Here is a 21,344-nt window from a genome sequence, read left to right as displayed (position 1 = left end):
ATGCCCCATGAAACCATGACCCTAAGCCTCTAAGCCAAGGAATCGAATCCCATGAAGTGTTTGGTTGTACATAAGCAGTCTCATCAGGTCCTTTTTTTTTGGTTGTTATTCTTAACCGATTTTTTAAAAATACTTTTGTTCTTTAAAAAGAGACTTCATATTCCTTCTCTTTGGTAATAGTACACAGTTACTGTGGAATAAACTATATTTTTTTTCTACCGAAACTTAAATGACTAAAGGTTTCCAGTAGTCCTATAATTATTTTATAAAAAATTTTAAAGTTGCCTTTATCAGAGTGGTTATTGCATAAATAACTAGTGTTTGTATAACTTAGATTGGCTGTTCTAATCCATATAAAGCTGAAAATCGTGTGAACCTAGTGCAATTATTTCACTTCAACCTTTTGGTAAATTTTTAAAAGTGTAATATTTCTACAAAAATTCTTACTATAATTGAATTGGTTGTTGATAATAACATAGCCATATTTTATGGCATTATGAATCAAAATTGGGGTCTTTGGACTAATACAATAGTGAGAAAATTAATATCTCTAAATATTTTTGAGAAACTGGAGTTCAATATTAAAACAGATTGTGGTAAAAGAAAATACTACTAATATATGTTAGAGATTGAATATAAATTAAAGATCGTATACATATATAATACACATGTGCATAACGTGTATGTGATGGCTAAGACTGTGTGTCAACTTGTCTGGGCCATGATTCTCAATGTCCATATGTGACACCCCCATGATGGGATCTGCTGTAAGTAGCCAATTAGTTGAAAGGGATTTTCCTTGGGCGAATATAAGCAGACATTCAGGCTTTTGCCCACTCTGGATCCTGCAGCTGCCTCCTGTTCATCTGACCTCTGGTTCTTGGGAGTTGAACTAGTAGCTTACCTGCCGATTTGGGGATTTGTCAATCTTCACAGCCTGTGAGCAAGAGCCCTGCTCTCTGACCTGCTGATCTTGGGTTCGCCAGCCCCTGTGGCTATGTGAATTGGGAGAAGACTCTATCATGATCCATGGATTTGGGACATTCCAGCCTCTACAATCGAGTGAGCTGTTTCCTTGATATAAATCTCTCTCTCTTTACTGGCTTTGCTTCTCTAGAGAACACAGCCTAAGACAGTGTATATATGTATGAATGTATACACACATATATATGTAATTTTGGCTAATGGAATGAAGAACTAAAAGGGTTTTAAATAAAACTAAAAAACTTACACTTGTCTGTATAATTCCTCTGTCCCTTTCCCTGAGGCTAGAACAGAAATGTTTCTTTTCAGGTTACTGGTAGTGTGTTAAAGTCATACCAACAAAGAGGCTAGGAGCCCCTGGGTGGTACAACGGTTAAGCACTAGACTGCTGGCTGGAAGGTTGGCAGTTTGAACCTACCCTGTGGCACCAGAGAAGAAAGGCCTGGCTATCTGCTTCTGTAAAGATTAAAGCCAAGAAAATCCTATGGAGCTCAGTTGCACTCTGTAACAGATGGGGTTGCCGTAAGTCAGAATTGGCTCAATGGGAACGGTTTGGTTTGGTGCTGGCTCTTAAATCTCACTCTAAGTGATGTGTATTTCTGCTCATAATTCATTGGCCAAAACAAATCACACAGCTGTGCCAAGCTTCAAAGGGAGCCAGGGTGTGCAGTCCTCCCGTGTGCCAGAAAGAACAGAGACTGAAAATCTGTGAACAGCCCTAAAGTCGCCACACTTAGAACAATATTATAATTAAAATATGGGTCTGCAAGACAATATGTGATATGTTTTAAAATTAAGAAAATTATATTTTTAATAAGAAAGGCTGTCATAAAACAGATTCTCATTAATACGCTTTCATATCAAAATACAACAGAAAAATGACTTAGTAAAGTTGAATTGGATACATCTAAAAAATGCACCTGAGCAAATATACTGTATTTTGTTTTGTTTTGTCTTTGTCATTAACCTTGATGAGAATTTGTAGTTTCAAAATGAATAACCAATGATCTTGAAAGTCCACTTAGAAAGTCATGTTATAGTCCAATTATATTACTACAATTTCTATTGCTATAAACTGTGAATGTGAAACGATTTTGTCCAGTGAGGATTTCATTGGCACATTTGAGTTCATTGTCGTGGCTACCGTGCCAAGTGTAATAAGATGATTTAAATTTCTTTATAACTTTCTAAATTTTATAAATTTGCTACATTGAGCGATTTTAATTTAAAAAATTTAAAATTAACTTTAAAATTTTGTTTGTTTTAAATTTACAGTTCTGATAGTAACTTTTAGTTGTCTTCATACCTGAACACCGATCAGTTTGGTTATAAAGTTCCGGGGTCATAATGTTGTTCCCCCAAAGCTCTTTACAAATTGTTTCCCTGTTTTTTGGCATTTGTCATTGCAGAGAAGAAATCGGAGTCCAGCTTATTTCAATTCCTTTGAAGGAACCAAGTCATTTTTTTTTGTTTGTTTGTTTTACCTGCAGGAGTCTTTTAAATTTTAAAATTTCCACCTGGAAACCTCCTAGTCTTGATCTCATTTCATGAATTGTTTTTCCTTGTTCATGTTGAACTCTCTCAACCTCCAATTTCATATTTCTTTCCAGGTCTGGAAAAAAATTAAATATAGATTTTTGTTCTTGTTTATGATCCAGTGTTCCATTTTATACTTTTAGAACACCTCTTATTTGTGGATTATTTGTAGGTTGGATTTCTGTGACTTGTCCTCCCATATACTTCTGAGCTGTTAAACTGTCTTTATTAATTGCACATTTGAAAGTATTTCTGAAGTTAATCCTCTGCATTATCAATTTTCACCTTGTCAAATTTGCCTTTTATTGTTTCTAGTATGGAAGCTGCTGGACTTTTTGTCCTTTTGTTGCAGTCCCATCCTATATCACCTTGTTTTTGTTTTTAACCTAAGTCTATTTCATGGACTCAAGCATACCAGTGATCATGAAGATGATGCAGGATTGGGTAACACTTGTTCTTTTATTCACAAGGTCTGCATGAGTCAGAGCCAACTGCATGGCAACGAACTGAAAACAACAACAATATTCTTGGTTTAATGGTGGCAACATCCTCACAAATCCTTTCTGAGATGACCTTCACCACTGTGAGCTCCCAGGCAATGTCTGTGACAGAATGCTAGGGTTTGAATTCTGCTAAGAGGCAGTGTAGGATATGGGCCACCCTGTTGATGAAGAGAGGATGGACTTCAAGCCAGAAAAAGAAAAAATGAAGAGAAACAGGGTAGGACGTAAGGGCAGGGTACCAAAATAACGTGTGTTTTAGGTAGCATACTGAGCACTTCACGTTAGTGACCTCATTTAGTCCTCTTGAAAACCATGAAAGTGAGTATCATTATCCCAGCCTGTCTCTCTGGGCACTTGACATTCTACCTACACTAAACTGGATAGGGATGGAGAGGGGTCCACAGAAGAGCAAAGGGGACTTCTGTTGCTGTTACTTGCTGTTCGGTTGACCCTGACTCATGGCAACCTTATGTATAACAGGACTAAACATTGCCTGGTCCTGAGCGATTTCCATGATCTTTGATATGTTTGCGTCCATCGTTGAGGCTATTGTGTCAATCCATCTCGCTGAGAATTTCCCTTGTTTTCACTGACCCTCTGCTTTTGTCAACGATGATGTCCCTTTCTAGCGACTGGTATTTAGTGATGATACATTCAAAGTAAGTAAGATGGAGACTCGCCATCCTTGCTTCTAAAGAAAATTTCAATTGTATTTCTTCTAAGACTGATTTGTTTGTTCTTCTGGCAGTCCAAGGCGTATTCAATACTCTTCGCCGACACCACAATTCAAATGCATTGGTTCTTCTTCCTTCTTCTTTTTTCATTTTCCAGTTTCCACATGCATATGAGGTGATTGAAAAGATCATAGCTTGGGTCAGGCACACCTTAATCATCAAAGTGACATCTTTACTTTTTAGAACTTTAAAGAGGTCTTTTGCAGCAGGTTTGCCCAATGCAATACGTTATTTAATTTCTTGACTGCTGCTTCCATGGGCATTGATTGTTGATCCAAATAAAATGAAATCCTTGATGACTTCAATTTTTTCTCCTTTAAAACTACCACTACTGTTGAGTCAGTTTTGACTCATAGTGACCCTATAGGACAGAGTAGAACTGCTATATAGGGTTTCCAAGGCTGTAAATGTTTACAGAAGCAGACTGCCACATCTTTCTCCCACAGGAGTGGCTGGTGGGTTCAAATCACCAACCCTTTGGTTAGTAGCCAAGTGTTTTAACCACTGAGCCACCAAGGCTCCTTTTTCTCCTCTACTCCCTCGATAATATTAACATCATACCCTTGTTTAAACCAAAATAATATTCTCACTAAAATCTTGTGAGGTTGACAAGAAAGCATCATTATCCCCAGAGAAGAGGAAACAGGTTCACAGAAGCTTAGTCGAGACTCATGCCCTGGTCTCTGGATTCCTGTGTTGGTCTTTGCTGGCTGTTGCCAGAGCAATCGCTGACAAAAACAGAACATCACCTCCTGCGTGCTCCCTGGCACCTCGTCAGGAAGACTCAGCACCCTGTGCCTCACAGGAAAGCATCATATCCTGTTGTGCAATTTAGTGGAAGCTTTGGGTTAGTGCTTCCTCATAGCTGTGCTAGGAGCCCACAGTGGCCACTGGAGGTGTGCACATGAAGGATGAAGAAGGCTAGGCCATGGGGACTGCTCCGCGTGCTCTTCGTTTCAGGCAAAGTAAGGAAGAGTCATGCGCAGGTGAGGTCTCTGGTCTGGAACTTCACAGAAGCCCACCATGAGAAAAATTTCCCTTTCCTTTTGAACCTCCAGAGGACATAGCCACCTCGAGATAGAGCCAACCAGAAGTTATGCCAGACTGGGCTTCTCTTCCAAATTTAGCAAGGCAGGAGAACATACAGGAAAGCCAGAAGAGAGGAGAACAGAAATAAAAGGAGCAATTTAGGGGAACAGATTTGTGTGCATTTTGATGTTATCAGAGATTTGCAAAGCCCTGGGTGGACATAATGATAGAGTAAATCTAATCTTGGCATGATCTAAAATAATTTTATTTGATGTTGAAATACTTTTTTCTTGTATTCCATTCTGGTGCTCTCAATGCTGGCAGTCTATTAAATCCAAAAGACATATTTCTTTCAATAAATATGAGCTAAGAAGTACGCTACTGCTGAGGACACAGAAGTGAACAAACCCGGCTTGGTCCTCGTTTTCGTGGAAGGTGTAATCCCAGCTCTCCATTACATCCTGGCGTTGGAAGGCACCGTTGCTCAGGCTCGGGAGACCTGGTTCATCCTCACGCTCCCCCCCACATTCTGCACAGCTCACACCTTCGCTAAAAAGGAGAACATTTGGAGCTTTAGTCCCTTCTCCTCCTAATTCTTATAGATAAGTTGGGAAAAATAAATGGAGTGAGTGTAAAAGTTAACACTGAGTTAAAAACAAGACTTAACTTGGAGAGATGGGAGATCCCAGGGTGAGGATGTTCTCCTAGGAACCTACCACCTTGAGCAAGGCCATGGACTTGCTTTGCAGAGCCTGCACACAAATGTTGCTTTCATTCTCCTTAGAGCTGGGGTGATAGTCCCAGTGAGCTGATGGGAGTTAGGTTCTTGTGTACCAGTGTGTTTCTTTATTGTATTTTATTCATGTTCTTTTGAAGAACTAGGAGAAGATGGAAGGTTGAAATTTCTGTACTTGTGTGAGATAAAGCTAGTGGTATATATTTCATTGTTTCCTGTTTGAGTAGATTAGGGATTAACCTAAAAGCTCCCACTAGCTCCTATATCCCAGGAACAGAACTGCCAGACGCCTATTCACTCTTGGGTTGTGACTGTCCTAATCTCAATCAGACTATGGTGTTGGACAACGTAGCTAGGAGGTTTAGAGCTGATTCAGGAGTCAGACTACCAGGATTTGAACCCTGGCTCCAGCACTTACTACTGTGGATCTTGGGTAAGTCACTTAACCTTCCTTAGTTTCCTTATCTGCAAAATGAGAATAATGACAGCATTAACCTTATAAAGTTGTGAAGATTAAATGAGATAGTATTTTAATGCACTTAGCATATACCAAACCCAAAACCCAGTGCCGTTGAGTCGATTTCGACTCATAGTGACCCTATAGTGCTCAATAAATGGTATTTGTTATGTTTTATTACCATATTACAAGGAACTCCCCTTGCAATGGTGCACGTTAGTTTCTTACTCTCCCCTTTTCATAAGAGATAGGCAAATTTGTAGGCAATCTCAGCCTCCTATAACTCCAACCTTCCCCAGGGAGCTGTCAAATGATGGAGAATTATCTGTAATATTACTGTAAGAGGTCAGGGCTTTGGTGGGAAACACTTGAGGGTGGAGGTCATGTCCTGTGTCTTGCATAGTCCTGGCACAGTGCCTCATATGGAACAGTCCTGTGCATTACAGGATGTTCAGCAGCATCCCGGGCCTCTATCCAGGGATGATTGTAGCACCCACTCCCCCGGTTATAACAACCAAAGATGTTTTCAGACATTGCCCAATGTTCCCACGAGGGCAAAACCACCCCGTATGAAAACCACTGCTAGACATCTTGCAATACTTAGAACTCTTTTGGAAGCAAGTGACATAAACTCAATGAAAGTAAAAAAGAAGGAAGGTTTGTGTAACTGGGATGTACAAATGGTGGTGCTGGTTTAGGGCACAGCTGAGTCCATGACTCAGGCAACGTCGTCATCTCTCTCTTGGTCTCCCTGTCTCTCTTTCTGTCTTTCCCCCATTCTCTCTCTCATTGCCTCTCTGTAACCTCATTCTCAGGCAGACTATCTCCGCACAGTGGAAAGAAAGCTACTGAAGTTTCATATCTCACTGATCTAATAACCCCAGCAAGAAAGACCATTTTTCTTAACAGCTACGACCATCTCAGGGAAGACTCTGATTGGCCCATCCCAGCTCATGGTCCCATTCTTAAACTAATCAGTATAGCCAGGAGAGCAAGGTACTTTGATTGGCCAGCTCTGGGTCATATGTCAGTTCCTAGGAATGTGAATAGCCCTATCAGTAGAGCTAAATAGGATATTCCCCTGAGAAACAGGACCTAGGACTGTATCGGTGTGTCACCTGCCACCCTCTTGAAGATACCCTCATACCATTCTACACAGTTTGCCTGGTGGTAACCTAGGGGTAGAAGGTAGAAGGAAGGGTGAGCAAGCGAGGGCAGGTGAGGATGGGACAGTGGTGGTAGCACTAGCAGAGATGTGGCTCAGGATTCCTAGGAGCCTATCTTTCTGTCAAAAGCTTTTCGTCTTCATTTGATGTCCTTGAGAGGCATTCGGTCCAATAGTAAGTAGGGCCTTCCACACATGGGATGCCCTTTGGGTAGAGGATAATTTGGTGTGCTAAAGTGGGGTGCAGAGAAATGTGAGTGGTAGACTTGGGATAATCCTTCCATCATTCAGTTCTCCACGTAGAAGTCATTTCCTTGGGAGACTTCCCCTCTCAAAGATGCATTTGGTACCTTTCCTGGTGCTTCTAAAGCTTTGCTGCTCAGACTTTCCTATGGACACAAACTGCATGATTCAAATGCAGATTATGATTCAACAGGTTTAGGGTAGGACCCGAGATTCTGCATTTCTAATCAGCTCCCAGGGGATGTGGAGGTTGACAGTTTGTGACCCATTTTGGGCAGCAGAGTTACCCCAAAATAGACTGCTGTCCCCTCTTATAAACAACACTAATCTCACTGTATAGCAGTATAGTATAGTAGTGTGCTATAGCAGTATATTGTTGTTAGTTGGCCTCGAGTTGATTCTGACTCATGGCGACCCCATGTGTGCAGAGTGGAACTGCTCCATAGAGTTTGCAAGGACGTAACTTTTCAGAAGCACATTACCAGGCCTGTCTTCTGAGGTACCTCTGGGTGGACTCAAACTTCCAACCTTTTGACTAGCAGCTGAGTGCATGAGCCATTTGTACCACCCAGGGACTAGTTTAGTACAGAAGTGGCTGGTTTACTTACCTGTCTCCCCTATTAGCCTCTGAGCTTACTGAGGACAGGGCCCCTGCTTTACTCAACTTTGTATCTCCAGCATCTGATGTAGTGCCTGGCCCATAGTGGGACCTCTGTAGATGTTGATGGGATAAATTTAGGAAGCAGAGGAAAGGGAAAAAGTTTTAATGTCCTTGGGGATTTCTAGGTCTAAGAAAGACAAGATACATATACAATATATTAATAAAAGACAACTTGTAAAGGAATATAATACAGGTACTGGTAAAAAAAAAAATTTTTTTTTTTTTACTGGTAAATGTAAGAGAGTAAATGATATAAAGCAGGGTAGTCAGGGGAGGATTCTTTGAAAAGGTAGATTGGTGAAGAATAAATAGTCAAGTGCATTTTTAATGACAGAAATAACCTGAAAATTCTTTCTCCTTTTTTCCTCCCTCCTTCCCTTCTGCTTTTTCGTCCCTCCTTGCTTCCTTCTCTTCCTTCCTGACTCTGACCCAGGCGATCCTATGCTATTTATTTGATCCTGGTAAAAGAAAACCTTGCTTCCTGAATGATCATTTTCATTTCCCTCCTTAGTTCCATTTACCCCACACTTATCCATTCGTCCATTCATGCATCTAATGACCTATTCATCATCCATCCATACATTCATCTATCCTCCCATCCCACTCAACATTCATCCATCTATCCACCTCTAACAGTCCATCCATCAACCCACCCACTCACTCATTCATCCACATATCCATTCAACCACCCATCCCATTGTTTGAATGCCTACAAGAGACTAGATACTGTCGCTTGGGCTTGGGTTACAATGGTGGACAAGACAATATCCTTTTCTTCATTGAGTTTATATCTAGTGAATAGCCCTTGTAAGTTGGGGGTAGGATGTCTGCAGGTCATACCCATTTTAACAGAAATGCCCACGCTTGTGTTACAGCAGAACTTGCATTTTCACTAGAACACAGTCAGCTGCCTCCTTCTCTGACCATGATGGACAGAATCTCTAGTTGGAAGAGAAAGAGCCATTCTTCTTGAGGCCAGGGAAGGGAGGGTGCTGGTGGGCCAGAGATGCCAAGAAAATCTTTCTGCAGAAGAACGGACTAGAGCTGGGTCATCAAGGCCACAATCTTGGGTTGAACAACCCCACTCACAACTCTTCTCCCCCTGCCCCGCCCCCACTCCTGCTGTTCCTTGGCTCCTATAATTGTGTCTTTTTGCAGATCCTTCAAGTGGACAAGAATTCTACCCAGACTTTGGCAGAGACAACCACCCTTGCTTTGACCACCACCGTGACTCTGAGAATGCCCCTTCCCAGGCCCAGGATTGTGACCCAACAACTGCCCACATCAATTGCCATTGTCTCCACTCCAGGTCTCAGAGTCAACTTCACAAATGTGGGGGATGTCCCCAGGTATGGTTTGCAGGCCTCTGGGCTCCTGGTTGGACACAGAGCCCTTTGCTGCCCATCCACCAGTTGAAAAGATGGGCTAATTAGGGGTAGGAGAGGGTGAAAGGCAGGAGAAGACTTGAATCCACCTCAGTCTGGATTGGAAACACCCAGGGTAGGAAGGAGGTGGTGACAGTGTGAGGAGGAGGCTCTTAGTGAGGTGGCTACCCTCCCAGCTCACCCTTGGGGTGTCCATGCACAGTAGAGTAGTGGTCAGAGGGAAAGGGCATCTTTGGTGGACTGCAATGGACCTCAGTCACCCTCAGGGCCTGATTGTCTAGTGAAAAGATTACTCTGAGTGAGGGACCCTGAATTCCAGTGCCAACCAGACTAACTTCAGTGTGACCTTGGGCAAGTCTTCAACCCTGTCTGGCTTCAGTTTCCTCATCTGTCCTGTAGAGATACTGGAGCACCAGAGCTAGAAGAGAGAATCTACTCCAGTGGCTTTTCCCAGAAACTACGTGTTAGAATTACCCAGAGTACTTGTTTTTGCTTTCCTTTTTTTTTTTTTTTTTTAATATTGATGCTTGTGCCCTACCACAGACCAATAAATTAGAATTTCAAGAGGTTGGACCTAGCCATCAATAATTTAGAAGGTCTCCAGGAGATTGCAATGTGGACACAGAGTTATGAACTATTCACTAAGCATGCACCTCCCTTACGATTTATTGATAAGTGCTGATTAATCTAAAAATGTGTTTTTCATTGAACATTGGAATAACAGAGAAAGAAAAATTCTTTCATATTTTCTCTCATTCCCATCCTTCCATATTCCCATCAATCTAACACATCATTGTTCCACCATATTTTCTTATTTCTTTATTCATGTTGTTATGGATTGAATTGTGTACCCCCAAAATATGTGCTGTTAATCCTAACCTCTATGCCTGTGGTTATAATCCCATTTGGGAATGGGTTGTCTTTGTTTTGTTAATGAGATAGGATTAGTGTAGGGTATGTCTTGAGTCAATCTCTTCTGAGATATAAAAGAGATTGAACAAGTAAGCAAAAGAATCAGAGACAGGGAGCGATGGAGTGATGCCAAGCCACATGAAGATTATTCAGGAGAGATGATCAAGAGACAAGGACCTTCCTCCAGAGTCAACAGAGAGATATAGAACCTTCTCCCAGAGCTGGTGCTCTGAATTTGAACTTGTATCCTCCTAAACTGTAAGAAGATAAATTTCTGTTTGTTAAAGCCACACATTTGTGGTATTTGTGTTATAATAGCACTAGATAACTAGGACAAAATTTGGTATCGAAAGTGTGGGGTGCTGCTCTAGCAAATACCTACAATGTGAAGGTGGTTTTGGACTTGGGTGGAGGCTGGAAGAGTTTTAAGGTGCCTAATAGTAAAAGGTTAGATTGACTTAAAGAGATAGGAGTCCAGGTCTACTTGTGTCTTCTAATCGTCAACGGATTTAAATCAGGATTTTTCCACTGTATATACCAACTCTGATTCTACAGGGACAGGGTCCCAAGGGTTCCCATTAAGCAATACCAGTTGCCCTTGAGCCCATTCCCACTCATGGTGACAACATGTGTGTCAGAGTAGAACTGTGCTCCAACCTTTTGGTTAGCAGCTGAGCATGTTAACCATTTGCATCATCACAGCCTCCATTTGAGCAATGGCTTAGGCCAATTTCCTTCTAAATTTCCAAGAACAAACACACATTGCCTCTGTGTGACTCATCCTCAAATGTATCACAACCCTCAGGATCCAGAACCCTGGGCAGAATTATATATATTTGGCCAAGCCTAGTCAAGTCACATGCCTGTACCATCACTGCCAGGGGGAAGGGGTGAGAGGATTATCTGCCTCCATCCTCAGTAGAAGGGGAAGTGGGCTCTGCATCCAGGAACGGACTAGAGCTGAGTCATCAAGGCCACAATCCTGGGTTGAACTCAGCATTCCCACCCCACTCACAACTCTCCCCCCATGCCTGCTGCTCCTTAGCCCCAGGGTTGATGTTTCTCCTGTAATTGTGTCTTCTTGCAGATCCTTCACGTACTGCTGTCTTGAATGAGAATCCCAACCAAACCTTGGCCGACACAACCACCTTTCCTTTGACCACCACCACGACTCCGAGAACGTCCCTTCCCAGGCCTAGGACTGTGACCTAAAACAGAAATGGCGTTTGGTGTCAGAGAGCCGAATATGACAAACATCTAATACACAACCTCCCAAATCTGATCAGATTAAATGACATGACTCATGTCAAGAAGCTGGCACGTGGTAGGACTTCCATCAGTGGTAGTGACTCCCACTGTTACTATAATTGTCCTGGTCTCCATGCCTAACCTGGACTGGGTGGCTCAAGGAAGCACACACCTAGTACACAAGCAGGAGAACTGAAGAATGCCTCAGGATCCATTTGACCTAGTCAAAGCTTTTCCAGGCAGGGTCTATTGTGGCCACTTGTCTCATAATCCCACAGGCTACTTGTAAAAATGCAGATTCCTGGGCCCTGCCCCAGACCTACTACGTGGATTGAATTGTATCCCCCCAAAAAATGTGTTGTCGATTTGACTGGGCCATGATCCCCAATATTGTATGATTCTACACCATTTTATCATCTGATGTGATTTTCCTGTGTGTTGTTAATCCTGCATCTGTGATGTTAATGAGGGAGGGTGGGCAGCAGTTGTGTTGATGAGGCAGGACTCAATCTATGGGATTGGATTGTGTCTTGAGCCAATTTCTTTTGGGACATAAAAGAGAGAGGCGAGCAGAGAGACAGGGGGACCTCGTACCACCAAGAAAGCAGTATCAGGAGCAGGACACGTCCTTTGGACCTGGGGTTCCCGTGAGAAGAAAGAAACTCCTAGTCTGGGGAAAGATTGATGAGAAGGAACTTCCTCCACAACCGACAGAGAAAGCTTTCTGCTGGAGCTGATGCCCTGAATTTGGATTTCTAGCCTACTTTACTGAGAGGAAACGAATTTCTCTTTGTTAAAGCCATCCACTTATGCTATTTCTGTTACAGCAGTTCTAGATAACTGAGACAGAATTTGGTACCAAAAGAGTAGAGTACTACTGTAACAGATACCTAAAATGTGGAAGCGGTTTTGAAACTGTGAATGGATAGAGGACTTGGAAGGAAGTGAGGGGAACTGTTAACAGCGGAGAAGGTACAGATGGTGAGAAGTAGCAACAGAGGATCAGCAGAACAGAGGACCAGCAGCAGTAGAACCAGGAGACCAGAGCCAGACAGCGCTGGAGCAGACCTACGGAGGGAGAGAGTTGAGTGCCATTGCACAGGGAGCTTCCTAGCAGAGTGGAGTGCCTCCAGGCATTTATTGGTGGAGCTACTGAGCTTTGGAACAATTGCCTCTGCAGAACAGATGCGGGCAAAGGTCCAAGGGCCAAGAGGCTAAGAAATCAGGAAGCAGAAACTGAAGAGACAAGGAACAGAAGAAGCTGAGCTGCCTCAGTCTAAAAAGGTATGGCTAGACCTCTAGGATTTCAAATGGTGGAGCTGTGGCCTCTGGTGTTTCTAAGGGTGGAGTCATCACTCAGATGGAAGAGCAGAATGGGGCTGTCTAAAGCCAAGGGAGCAGAGTTGTTGTCCCAGTGGGCCTGGAAGGCAGAGCTGCAGCTCAGGGCCAAGGGGTCTCCACTCCAAATCTGGAGAGTGTGGCCAATACCTAGAGTCTGGAGGGCAGGGTCATTGTGTAAATTGTCTCAGAGAACAAAGGATTATTTTCAAAGCCTCAGGAGCTAATGTAATGTGTTCTGCTGGCTTGCTTGGTGCCTGTTACGCCTTCTTTCCCTCCAGTTTCTCCCATTTGTAATAGAAATGTCTATCTTGTGCCTATTCTGTCATTGTACCTTTGGAAGCAGATAACTTCTATTCTAGATTTCACAGATGAAGAGGTATTTTTGGATTTTGGACTTGGAGTTAAGACTTTTGCTATGATACAATGGGGGTGAATATGTTTTGCATGTTATAAGGACGTGATTTTGGACGGGCCAAAACTAAGACATCTACCAAATCAGAATCTCTGGGTGTGGAGCCTGGGCATGTGTATATTTACCAAGTTCTTGAGGGATTTGGCTGCATGCCCGTGTTTGAGAGCCACTGGTGTACAGGAAAATTAAAGAAGGCAGGTCAGCAGGAAGGCTCGAATGGGGACTTGCAGGGCAGACAAGTGTCATTCCAGAAAGGAGAAGACCGGGAGGATTGGAGCGATTAGTGCCAGGGATGCTGCAGTCCTGGTGACCTGAGGCAGGAAATGGAGGAAAGGTGGGATATCAGGTGGGTGGGTTTGAAAGGTCCAGCCAAGGATACTAGCCTGACTGTAGTGGAGGATGGGGAGCCACCGAACGTTTCCCAATAGAACTATGATGTAAGAAATACAGGAAGGAAGGAGCTACAAGAGAAGTGGTGTCTTTCGTCTTTGCCTCCTGCATTTTCCTAAGTTACTCCCTCTCATCACATTTCCCTTAGGGTTCTCAATTGCAAAGTAACAGCAGAGCCACTCAGGGAAGACAGTAAATGCCCCTGAGGGCTCGTCTCCTCTAACAACTCGGAGTGGCTCTGGGATGGCCAGCAGACAGAGGGTCCAGAAGTTGGATAGAATGGGAAGAACAGGGCTCTGGAGGTGGCCATGGCTGCTGCTGCTGCTGCTCTATGTCTCAGGTAAGGAGAGGCAGGGAAGCTGATGGGAATGGTGCCAGGGAAAGGGAGGTAGACAGCCAAGGGGAACTTGTTGCTGTGGACTCAGTTTTGACCCCTTGTGTTCAGAGTAGAGCTGCACTCCATAGGGTTTTATGGTTATGACCTTTCAGAATCAAATCACCAGGCCCTTCTTCTGAGAGGCACCTCTGTGTGGGTTCGAATTGACAACCTTTCAGTTAGTAGCACAGGGCTTAACCGTTTGCTCCACCCGGTGACTCCTAGATGTGGGATGGTACCCAGTAAGAGGAGTCTTCTCCCATTATTTTCAGATGACCTTGGGTGGAATTAGGGTTTGTGTTAGAGACAGGAACGGCAAAAGGGAGGTGACGAATGCAGACTGGGCTACAGCAGGGGCTGGGCAATGAGATAGAAGCTAGGGGTTCCCCTTGAGCATCTTGACAATGAGAAAATTATGTGGAGCCATCCAAGGAATCCCTCACTCCTGTGCTGATATCCCAGGATATGAGAAGAAGAGTAAGATAGTCCCCCCTAAGGGAACATTCAGTCACTGGGGAGGAACAGGCATTGGTAGCAGAAAAGATAAATAACACCAAAAGAGCCAAATAGCAACATGAAGATATTCAGTGGTGTCACTATAGCAGGGCACAGAGAGGAGTGTGCAGAAGAGGTTTAGGGTTTAGGAATCAGAGTTGGATTCAAATCCTTTCTTGGCTACTCTCTGCCTGTGTGACCTTGAGAAATGCTTTTAACCTCTCTGAGCTTCAGTTTCCTTATTACTAAATAGGAATCAAATGGTCCCTACTTAAGATTGTTGTAAGAATTAAACAGAAGATTGGTATGGAACTCTTGGCTCAATATCTAGCACATAGTAAGTGTTCAATAAAAGTTATAATAGTGGGCAATGATGGTGGTGGTGGCAATTATGATGATAGCCAGGTGTAGGGTGATCAGTGGTATTGAGGGGTGAAAATAGAAAGAGATTTGTGCCAGCTGGAACTGTTCAGGTGACTCCTCTCTGGGATTGAATGGGATGAAAATGGATGGGAAGAGCATTCAGCTTGGGGACACTAAGAGTTAATACAAAAAACAGTGTTCCAGGAAGCAAGGGGCTTCTCTGGGAAACCACAAGTAGAGCAGAAAAGAGGTGGTAAAATTGACAGAGTTTTTTTTTTTTTTTTTAGCTTTGTACTATGAAAACTTTCCAACCTACAAAAATGTAGAAAGAATAATAAAAAAAAAAGCCACTATAAATTCATCACTTAGATTTAACCATGATTAATACATTGTCTATTTGCTTCATATGTGTGTGTACTATTGATATATAAAAAAATATACATATATATAATTACTTTCAAATGGCTTAAAATATGTCTCAAGTAAGTAGGGGCAAGGAGGCTGTGGGGGAGGGCACAGGAAGAAGAATGTAGACCTTCATTTCAAAGTAATTTACAGAATTCCTAGATGTCTCCTAAATGTTTAATGAAGCTAGTACTCCTCCTGACCTGTGGTCTTGTGGCTGCTACGCAGCCCAAGGCAGGGGGTGCAGGAGTGGCAGGAAAAGCATTTGATCAATGATACCACCTTGAATCCTCTTTCTAGAGTTCCAAGCAGTAACCATTATGGAGGAGAAAGTGTGCCTAATAGAAGGAAACAACCTAACTGAGATCTGTCCTTACAACATCATGAAGTATGCCTCCAGCCTGAAGGCCTGGCAGAGGGTGAGAAGCCAAGGCCCTCCTGAGACACTCGTGCGCACGGAGACCAGAAACACAGAAGTAAACCGAGCCCAGATGGGGAGGTACCTGCTGGAGGATTTTCCCACGGAAGCTGTAGTGAAGGTCACCATGGTAGGGCTGCAGAAGCAGGACGAGGGGCTGTACCAGTGTGTGATCGACCTCTCTCCGCAGGATCCCGTCATCCTGCATGATCGGATTCGGCTGGTTCACTGTGATGGTGAGCAGCAGGTAGCCCCTACCCAGGGAAGAGCTTTGCTGAGCTGGCCTCCTCAGCCAGAGACCTTGGGCGGGGTCCCTTCTGCCATGAGGGACTTCTTTTTTTTCTTTCTTCCTTCCTTTCTTCCATTTATCTGTCTGTCTCTGACCCAGGCTGATCTCATGCTGTTTCTTTGGTTCTAGTAAAAGAAAAACCTGCTTCCTGGATGGTCATCCTCATATCCATCCTTACTTCCACATATCCATCCATCCATTCATCTATCTGTCTATCCACCTATTCATCCATTCATCAGTTCATCCATGCATCCATCCATCTATCCATCCCATTGTTTGAGTACCTACTAGATACCAGACACTATTGCTCATGCTTGGATTACAGTGGTGAAAAGGACAATGTCCCTTTCTTTATCTAGTTTACCGTCTAGTGACTAGTCCTTGTGGATTGGGGGTAAGATGTCCATCAGCAGGTCAAATCACTTTGAACAGAAATGTCCATGCTAGTGTTTACAGTAGGACTTGCATTTCCAGTAGAACACCGTCAGCTGTTTCCTCCTCCAAACATAGTTGGAGGAGAAAGAGCCATTCTTCTTGAGGCCAGGGTTGGGAGAGTGTCGGTGGGCCAGAGATCCCAAGTCTTCCTGAAGAAGGACAGACTAGAGCTGGGTCATCAAGGCCACAATCCTGGATTGAACTCAGCATTTCCACCCCACTCACAGCCCTCCCCTTTCCCCTCCCTATCCCACATATGCCTGCTGCTGCCTGGCCCCAGGGTTGATGTTTCTCCTGTAACTGTGTCTTCTTGCAGATCCTTCAGGTACTGCTGGTTTGGACAAGAATTCCATCCAGACTTTAAAGGAGACAACCACCCTTGCTTTGACCACAACCACAACTCTGAGAACGCCCCTTCCCAAGCTCAGGACTATGACCCAACCACTGCCCACATCAACTGCCATCGTCTCCTCTAAGGGTCTCAAAGTCAACTTCACAAATGTGGGGGATGTCACCAGGTATGGTTTGCAGGCCTCTGGGCTCCTGGTTGGACACAGAGCCCTTTGTTGCCCATCCACCTGTTGGGAAGATTGGCCAGTGAGGAGTAGTGGAAGGTGGATGGCAGCAGAAGACTTGAATCCACCTCAGTCTGGGTTGGAAACACCCAGGGTAGGAAGGAGGTGGTGGCAGTGTGAGGAGGAGGCTCTCAGGGAGTTGGCCACTGTCCTAGATCACCCTCGGGATGTCTGTGCACAGCAGAGTAGTGGTCAGAGGGAAAGGGCATCTTTGGTGGACTGCAGTGGGTCTCAGCCACCCCCAGGGCCTTGATTGTCTAGTAAAAAGATCACTCTGAGTGAGGGACCCTGAATTCCAGTGCCAGCCAGACTAACTTCTGTGTGACTTTGGGCAAGTCTTCAACTCTATCTGGCTTCAGTTTCCTCATCCGTCCTGTAGAGACACTAGAACACCAGAGCCAGAAGAGAGAATCTAGCCCAATGGCTCTCCCCAGAAACTACATGGTAGGATTACCTGGAATATTTATTTTGCTTTCCTTTTTTGTTTTTTAATATTGATGCTTGTGCCCTACTACAGACAAATAAATTAGAATTTCAAGAGATGGGGCCTAGCAATCAATAATTTTTAGATCTCCAGGAGATTGCAATGTGGAGGCAGAGTTAAGAACCATTCACTAAGCCTGCACCCCTATTACAATTTATTAATAAGTGCTGATTAATCTAAAAATGTGTTTTTTTATTGAACATTGGAATAACAGAGAAAAAAATTCTTTCTTATTCTTCTCTCATTCCGTTCCTTCTATATTCCCGTCAATCTAACATGTTTTTTCCTCTGTATTTGCTTCTTAATTCATGTGTACACATATTTTAAGGAGCCCTGGTGACACAATGATTAAACAGTTTGTTGCTATGGAAAGGCCAATGATTGGAACCCACCAGTGGTTTCCCGGGAATAAAGATCTGGAGATCTGCTTCCCTAAAGATTACAGCCTAGAAAACCGTATGGGGCAGTTCTACTTTGTCTTGTACAATAGCTTTGAGTCGGGATCAACTTGATGGCACACAACACATACATATCTCAACACAGGTGCAATTCTAATCGTAAACATTCTTCTATTCTTTCCTGCTGTAACTATTCTTTGATGTTGCTACCTAGTCTTTATAATCGTAGTTTCGATGAATGTATACTTTTTTATCAGTTGAAAAGCTATGATTTATATAATCTTTTTCCTGTTTTTAGACATTGAGATTGTTTTCGTTTTTTTCCTTTATAATACTGATAACTCTGGTAGGAACATATTTTTGCAAATGGTTTTGAAATGGTTCATTCTAAATAAATTCCTGGGACTGGAAGAGAATTTGAACATGTTTGTGGTTCTGTATCCATATTAGGAGACCCTGGTGGCCTAGTGATTAAGAGCTATGGCTGCTTACCAAAAGGTCAGCAGTTTGAATCTACCAGGTGGTCCTTGGAAACTGTATGTGGCAGTTCTACTCTGTCCTAGAGGGTCGCTATGAGTTGGAATTGACCTGACGGCAAGGGGTTTGGTATCCATATTGTTAATGATCTTCCAAAAGATTGGACACTGTTTACAGTGTGATGCCCGGTGAAGCAGTGCTGTTGCAGGCTTGCCTCCCTGGTTTGATGTTTAAAAAATATTCCTGTTAAAATAGACGTGAAGTAGTCCCAGTGTCGTCGAGTCAATTCCAACTCACAGTGACCCTATAGGGCAGAGTAGAACTGCCCCATAGGGTTTCTAAGGAGTGCCTGGTGGATTCGAACTGACAACCCTTTGGTTAGCAGCCGTAGCACTTAACCACTAAGCCACCAGGGTTTCCTACCATGCTTCAATTCTCTATTACTGTGGACTGTGAGCCCCATGGGCGTAGAAGCAGTGCTTTCTTTCCCCTCACTATTGTTTCACTTGACCACGTGAGTGCCTGATACAGAGTAGGTGCTCATGAAATATTTACGGAAGAAATAAAATGGATGTTCATCTAATGAGAACGAGCATTTTTCTCCGTTCACTTATTTTTCAATATGAAAATTGACCTTTACCCACTTTCCTACGAGAGCCTTCAGCAACTCTGTATACATTCCAGAAAAAAATCAAACGCATTGCCATTAAGTTGGTTCTGACTCATAGTGACCCTATAGTGCAGAGTAGAACTGCCCCATAGGGTTTTCGAGGGGTGGCTGGTGGATTCGAACTACCTAGCTTTTGGTTAGCAGCCCGTCTCTTAACCACTGCGTCACCAGGGCTCCTTGTATATGTCACCTGATAATAACTATTGTTTCAGTCAAAGTCCGATCAGGAAAACAGAAGCCACTCCAGCTGTTTGGAAAAGGGGAATGTAACACAGGGCGTTGTTTGCTCAGGCGATGGAAGAGCTGAGAGGCCAGCCTGGGTGTGGTGAGGCACCTCCGAGGAAGCCTGGGAAGCCACCATCACCCTGTCTTGGGTGGCTTCCCCAGAAGCAGACCCTGAAAGGAAAGTCCTGTGAAAGCTTTTCAGCAAGTGTTTTCAGGCAAAAGATAGTAGGGAAGCGAAAGTGAGAAGCGAAGGAAACCAAGCAAGGGGCCATATCAAGACAAATCCTGGGGGGTAACTTTGGTTCAGTCCTGCAGGGGAGCTCTGGACACTGAAGTTGTCTGGACCAGGGAGGGGTGAGATGGAGTAATTATCATCCCCCATTCTCAGTCACTGCATAAGGGAGGCTCCAGGGGGACATGAATTGCAAGGCGCTTCAGGGGGCTGGGCAGCCTGAGTGCAGCTTCTCTCACAGAGAGGGAGGTGCTGGCTTATGGGACTGGGCACAATCCGGACGCCCCATGCATGAAAATGGTGAGGCTCAGACGAGATTAGGGTGCGCTCTGGTCTGAGGGACACAGCGAGGAGGTGGATATGGATTTATGGTGACCCCATGTCTCCAGAATAGATCTACTCCATAGGGTCTTCAAGGCTGTGAACTTTCAGAAGCACATGGCCAGGCCCGTCTTTCAAGTCACCGCTGGGTGTGTTTCAACTACTAGCCTTTCGGCTAGTAGCAGAGTACTTGACAGTTTATGCCACCCAGATGCCTGCTTTACCCGATAGAGGGCCTACTCCCTTAGATGTTAAACTCTTAACTAATGTTAGATCTACTTCTGCCATTGGTTCTACTTGCGCAGTTGGTACATAATTCTCTTTTTGTACCTGTGTCTCATCATTTAGATGACTTGTGCTAGCTATTCCCAGAACTGCTGGGTCTACCTCATTTCCCTACTCTTTTGTATTTCTTTTGTCTATTGATTTTTGCACAGTACTTTGAGAAACAGCTAACATTTCAAAAAATTCCAGATGCGAGATTCTGGCTAGGACTGGATTTTTCTCCGTTGAAAGAAGAGGAGAATGAGGCTAAAGAGGTGAAGTGGATACCCCAGAAAGTTAGTCGTGGTGTTGTGAAGAGAAACCAGTTTCCCGGCTCCTGAAACCACACTTACAGCATGGCAATGAAATTGAGAGATTAGCCTAGCCCTTTCCCTGGTGGCACAGTGGTTAAGAGCTCGGCTGCTAAACACAAGGTCGGCAGTTTGAATCCAACAGCCACTCCGTGGAAACCCTGTGGGGCAGTTCTACCCCACCCTATAGGGTCGCTATGTGTCGGAATTGACTGGACGGAAGCATGTTCCCGTACTGCCTCTTCTGCGTGTGGACCCTATTCCTTCTACTAAATGTATTTCTAATCAGCAGTTTAAGGCAATGAAACATATGCCCAGGGCCAGTCATTATGGGGAAAGTGCTGGAGGGATTTAAGAAGAGGAGAAAGGGGCATGAGGGGATTTTGTAAACACTCATGTGTGAGGCAACCTCATTTTCAGCAACAGCATTAAATCACTTCTGTCCTCCACAGGGTCTCCGTGTTCAGCATTATCGTTCCTGTGCTGTGTGGAATCCTGAGCAAGAGTCTGGTCTTCACTGTCCTGCTTTTTGTCACACAGAGGTCAGCTGCAAGATAGCTCCATGAACCAATGAGAATGATTTCTGACCTCCATTAACATACACCTGGCAGTTGTGCCTGAAGAGTATCATGGATTGAGGATGTGGGTGGAGTGGGGGACAAGGACATGAAATGAACCTGTAATCACAGGTTATTTCTCAGATCCAGGATACTACCGTCCGGACCCTGCCTATGCCCTAATTTCACTGCAAACTTGGATGTGTGCTGTGCCCTCTCCAAAGAGTAGGGGCACCCCAGCTATGCTCTGGCCCTTCATTCCACTGGTGGCTCAGTGTTTGCACTAAATAAAGACAGAGTCCAATGCCTTTCA

General features: G+C 43.9%; 1 protein-coding gene across 1 annotated transcript; it reads left to right on the top strand.

Annotated features, from left to right (window-relative positions):
• Positions 1-4,645: 4,645 nt before the first annotated feature.
• LOC126080385 (triggering receptor expressed on myeloid cells 1-like) lies at positions 4,646-21,344 on the top strand. The gene is made up of 7 exons (XM_049891618.1): positions 4,646-4,743; positions 9,207-9,397; positions 11,433-12,877; positions 13,885-14,076; positions 15,676-16,029; positions 16,834-17,035; positions 20,927-21,344. The coding sequence occupies exons 4-7, from the start codon at positions 13,980-13,982 to the stop codon at positions 21,030-21,032; spliced, it is 759 nt and encodes a 252-aa protein (XP_049747575.1). The 5' UTR covers positions 4,646-4,743; positions 9,207-9,397; positions 11,433-12,877; positions 13,885-13,979; the 3' UTR covers positions 21,033-21,344.

Source organism: Elephas maximus, chromosome 1 (assembly GCF_024166365.1).
Source record: "Elephas maximus indicus isolate mEleMax1 chromosome 1, mEleMax1 primary haplotype, whole genome shotgun sequence".
Taxonomy (NCBI): domain Eukaryota; kingdom Metazoa; phylum Chordata; class Mammalia; order Proboscidea; family Elephantidae; genus Elephas; species Elephas maximus.
The sequence above is the reverse complement of the archived record's forward strand: the minus strand, read 5'-3'. Positions and strand labels throughout refer to the sequence as shown.

Coding starts and splice junctions, on each gene's coding strand:
- LOC126080385 (XM_049891618.1), top strand. CDS start 13,980: ATGGCCAGCAGACAGAGGGTCCAGAAGTTGGATAGAATGGGAAGAACA. Junction 14,077..15,675: donor GCTGCTGCTCTATGTCTCAG/GTAAGGAGAGGC, acceptor TCCTCTTTCTAG/AGTTCCAAGCAGTAACCATT. Junction 16,030..16,833: donor TCGGCTGGTTCACTGTGATG/GTGAGCAGCAGG, acceptor GTCTTCTTGCAG/ATCCTTCAGGTACTGCTGGT.